Below are 5,026 nucleotides of genomic sequence, written 5' to 3'. Positions count from 1 at the left end.
TGCCTCTCTTTGCCTTCGCGCAATTGATGCACTTGGGCTTATCTCCCCGCCGCCACTTGTCGCATTCAGTCCTCAGATGAGGACCGGCGCAGTGGCTGCATCGCACCTGACTCTCCTCGCAGTGCCTCCTCGTGTGCCCATACCCCAGGCAACAGGAGCACTGCACCAACGGACTATGGTCCTCCACACGCACTCTGCCAAGCCCAATATGGGCATGGCCAACATTCACGCACCTCTTCCATACCTGTGGGCTGACTCTGGCCACCAGATGTTTTTGTAGGGGGTTCCTCGCATTCTTCACGTACGCTACTTCTACCTTTTTCTCCTCCCCCCTCAAGCCCTCAAAGATGTCTGCATTCTGGTTGCAGAACGCAGTGACGAAGTCAGCTACGTCGACCTTCATCACATCTTTGAATGCTAGAAGGGGGTTTTTGTTTCTCACATCTTCAACAATTAGTTCTTCATTGGTGCTCAACCTCTTCTTTACCTTATTCCTTTCTTCCTCATTTGCACAACCTATGACTACTTTCCTATTTTTAACCTTCCTAGCCCTCTCCACCTTTACCCAACCGTCTTTAGCATTTACAGCTTCCCTAATTTTTTCCAGGATCTCTTCCCCATTTTGTTGCCCGTCCCTGGAGGACACCATGACTGAATGCAGCGCCCTTGCCTCGAGATGTTTCTCTACGATACCTCTCGAGGCAACGCTCGCATAGCTCGCTGGTTTCGCGACAGTCATGTTGTTCTCCAGTAACGTGCTCAGTTTACCCATCTTATCCCTGTTTTCCTTTATACTTTCTCCTATGTCTTCCATCTTTTTTAAGTTCTCTCTTATTAACCTATTATTTTCTTCCAGGGTCCTCACCAGTGCCACGTCGTCTATCTTCGGGCCTGCTCCGGCTGACCGGGGGGGATGTATAGGGTCCTTCCCCGGCCCTCCATTGCTGCCGACTCTAACCCTGGTAAGTTCATCTTCTAACTCTTTGATTATCTGGTAGAGCCTTTCCAGAGCGGCAAAAGCTTGCTCCTTTAGCTCCTTTTTGAAGTTTTTGGAGTCATTTATGCTGCCTTTCGCTCGCTCTAGAAGGACTCTACCTTCTTTTGTCTTGGGTTTATTTGGGAGTATGGGGCTTGCCATCTTCTCTACAATTATTACCTTTTTAGCTTTGACTTTTGGTGCGGCTTCCGGTTTGGGTTTATCTGGTTAGGTTAGGTTAGGTTAGGTTAGGTTAGGTTAGGTTAGGTTAGGTTAGGTTAGGTTAGGTTAGGTTAGGTTTGGGCCTGGACTGTCGGATGCACAGTTCGGGTTTCGGGCCGGTCGGTCGACCATCGACGCCATAGGGCGTCTCAGGTCGGTGACGCAGGAGGCGGAACGCAGGAAGGAGGTGGTGGTTGTGGTGTCCTTGGACATCGCCAACGCCTTTAACAGTCTCCCCCACAGCGTAATACAGGAGGCACTGGAGTACCAGGAAGTGCCTCCGTATCTCAGGAGACTGTTTAAGGCGTACCTCTCCGATCGGGAGATCGTGTTCGAGGATCGGTCGGGGTCCTTAGTGAGGGTGGAGGTCGAGTGCGGCGTCCCACAAGGTTCGGTTGTGGGTCCGAACCTCTGGGACTCTGGCTACGACTGGGTCCTGCTGGAGGAGTATCTCCTCCCCGGAATGGATCTCGTCTGCTACGCAGACGACACTTACATCACATTCCGGGGAAGGACGTACAAGGAGGCTGCGCGGCTGGCTGAAGAGGGCACAAAGCTCGTAGTCAGCCGCATTGAGCAGCTTGGGCTTCGGGTCCGCATGGAAAAAACCGAAGCCCTGCTCTTCCGCGGGCCCGGGAGGAAAGGACCCCCACCGGGTGCACGACTCCTGATTGGAGAGACGGAGGTCAGGGTGAGCCCGACACTAAAATGTCTTGGGCTCATCCTGGACGGGAGGTGGACCTTCGGTCCGCATTTCGAACAGTTGGGACCGAAGGTCGTGAGGGCGGCATCAGCGCTGGGCCGGCTCCTTCCGAACATAGGAGGGCCCAGCGAAGCCTGCAGGCGGCTATACTCCGGGGTTTGCCGGAGTATAGCTCTGTACGGGGCCCCAATTTGGGCGGATTCCCTCACCGTAAGGAACAAAGCCCAGCTGCGAAAGGCGCAGCGGGTCATAGCGGTGAGGGTAATTCGGGGCTACCGTACAGTCTCCTGGGTGGCAGCCACTGCCCTGGCTGGAGATCCCCCGTGGGAGCTCGTGGCGCCGGTGCTCGCCGAGATGCACCTCTTCACTTTAGAGAGGAGGTCACTTGGTGAGTCGCTGACGTGGGAGGAGCTTTCGCGGGTGCGGAAGCTGGGGCAGGAATGGCTGCTTCGAAGGTGGGGTGAGGTTCTGGCGCAGGCTCAGTACGGTCAACGTACTGCTGAGGCCCTGCGTCCAGTTCTTGCGGGGTGGATGCGTCGCAAGAGAAAACCCCTCACCTTCCGCCTTACACAGGTGCTCACCGGACACGGTTGTTTCGGTGCGTACCTGTGTAAGGTCGCCAGGAGGGAGCCTACGCCAGCCTGCCACGACTGTGGCGCTGCGGAGGACACGGCCCAGCACACCATCGAGGTGTGCGATCGCTGGGCCGTGCAGCGCCACGATCTTGTGGCAGTGCTAGGCGGGGACCTCTCGCTCCCGAGCATGGTGCGCTGCATGCTTGAGAGCGATGAGGCCTGGCAGGCGGCGGTCTCTTTTTGCGAGTATGTCATCTCGCAGAAAGAGACCGCGGAGCGGAATAGAGAGGATGACAGGTCCTCTCTTCCGCTCCGCCGGCGTAGAACGGGAGTGCGGAGGCGTCGCTATGCGAACCTCCAATAACTCTCGTCCCACGGGGCTCCGGGTCAGGATGGGTACCTGCCCGGCTTAGCTAGTCCCGGCGCCGAGGGGAACGCTTTAGTTTGCCTAAGCGTTCCCTAACTTGGTGGAAGTCCGGTCCCTTTGAGGTAGACCGGCCGGTCGTGGAGGGAGTCCTGTGTTAGACAGATCCAGGACATCCCTCCGTATACGGCTGAAGGCAACCGCAGGTGGTTTTAGTGAGTAAGAGTCTCACATACCCCCGGGGTGCTTCAGCTTAACTGAGGCACATACCCGACCCGGGGGACCCATGACGGGTTTCCCCTGCGCATCAAAAAAAAAAAAAAAAAAAAAAAAAAAAAAAAAAAAAAAAAAAAGGTTAGGTTAGGTTAGGTTAGGTTAGGTTAGGTTAGGTTAGGTTAGGTTAGGTTAGGTTAGGTTAGGTTAGGTTCAACAGGAGGTGGGGGCGATACCGGTCCGTCCACGTCGTGTCCCTGGGCACCTCCCCCGTGCCATCGTGAGCGTTTTCACGGTGACACGGGAGGGGTGGCTGAACGCCGGTATGGGCGAGTGTTTGTATGCGTGCTTGTTGCTGTATGTTTGGCTGCGCCCGCAGTGTGACGAACGGGCCCGCGACCCGGGGTGTCGGAGTTTTGAAGTATGGGTGACCGTAATAAGACAAGTATTCTCCGGGTGGGTCCCGGCTCCTCAGGAGCCGGAGAATCCCATGCGCCGTCTTCGGACGGTGGCCGGCCCTCGTATACGGAGGGGCCACTTATTACGAGGAAGGATGAGGGGGCCGCTAAGGCGGTAAGGAAGGACGAGGAGGCCGCCAAGGCGGCGAGGCAGCGGGCCATCTTGGCTGCGTTAGGAGGAGGAGGGGACAGCGCGAAGAAGCGCGACAGCCCGAAGCCGGCGCCCATTACCGCGCCGGCAGCGGAGCTTCTAACGGACGAAGACATCGACTTCAGTCAGCCGCAGCCTAACGGCGTTGAGCGGATGCTGAAGTTGATGCAGAAGAAGAAACTGAGAGGCGACAAGGATCTGCCGCGTGTTCTTTTGACACGCGACGTGAAAATGCCGCCTCCAAGTACCGGAAAAGACGAAATTGGTAGAGACTCCCCTCGCGGTCGAGTCTCCCAACATGGACGTGACTTACACGGACATGACAGCGAGGACTGGCTCTCGGACTCCAGTGAGATGTCTGGCATATCGCTGGACTCCGAGGGCTTGCCCGCATTCTCGGATTTGACGCGCCGGAAGAGGCGCTCTGATAACGACATGGCGCCGCCCCTCAGTAAAGGAGCGGTGCCCAAACCCAAAAGAGGACGCGGCCGCCCGCCAACGACCGGACAATATGTCGGCTTGGCGAAGGCGCAGGCCGATCTCAACAGAGAGAAAGAGGAGGCCCTTCGACTCCAGGCGGAGGAGGAGGTGGCCGAGGCGGCCAGGGCGGCGCAAGAGATGCGCTCTTCGCTCCTCGCGAGCCCCGCCCCTATGGATGAAGACAGGCCAGAGCAGACCAACCACGCTCTGGCCCAATGTGTTGAGACTTCGCTGGGAACGATCTCCATGGTCGCAGCGAAGTCGAATAACCTCAAGGGGACGTTCCAGCGGCTCCTCAAGGAGGCGGTCAGCGACATACGCGCCACCGTCGCCGAAATGAGAAGCCGCGGAGCGACCGAAGAGATGAAGGCCCTCGAGGCTCAGAATGCGCGGCTCCAGAATGAAGTGGAGTCTTTGCGCAAAGAGCTAGAGGAGCTACGCCGTCAGGTGTTGAAGCCGGCCGAGCAGGATATGCGCCAGCTGTTGTCTGAGGTCTCTCGATCTAACGTGGAGACGTTCAGCAACATGCTGAACGCTCGGCTGGCTGGACTGGAGAGTCGGCTCCTTCCAGAGCCTCGACTGCGCCCTCCGCTCGCGGCGGACAGAGCCCGGAGTATTACGCCGGCTCCCGTCGAGAGTGTAGAGGCTCCACCGGATGTGACGCCGGAGCCCCCGAAGCAGAAGGCCAAGGGGAAGCCGGCCCCAAGGAAGACACGGCAGCCAGCCGCCGCAGCGGCCCCGCAAGAGGCCACTGCCGCGCCCGAGGCGCCCAAGGCCAAAAAGGGCCGGAAGAAGAAGCGGCCGTCGATGGCCGCTCTGGAAGCGACACAAGGGGAAGCGAACACCAGCTCCCCTCGTACTGAGGCCCCGTGGACCACGGTGGG

The 5,026-nt window shown here is 58.0% G+C and overlaps 1 protein-coding gene across 1 annotated transcript; it reads left to right on the top strand.

The window, feature by feature from the left end:
• Positions 1 to 1,805: 1,805 nt before the first annotated feature.
• On the top strand, positions 1,806 to 3,484 carry LOC121732662. The gene is made up of 2 exons (XM_042122620.1): positions 1,806 to 2,773; positions 3,433 to 3,484. The coding sequence occupies exons 1-2, from the start codon at positions 2,256 to 2,258 to the stop codon at positions 3,482 to 3,484; spliced, it is 570 nt and encodes a 189-aa protein (XP_041978554.1). The 5' UTR covers positions 1,806 to 2,255.
• The last annotated feature ends 1,542 nt before the right edge of the window (positions 3,485 to 5,026 follow it).

This window comes from Aricia agestis, chromosome 12, assembly GCF_905147365.1.
Source record: "Aricia agestis chromosome 12, ilAriAges1.1, whole genome shotgun sequence".
NCBI classification, from domain to species: Eukaryota; Metazoa; Arthropoda; class Insecta; order Lepidoptera; family Lycaenidae; genus Aricia; species Aricia agestis.
This window is presented reverse-complemented; position numbering and strand designations above follow the sequence as displayed.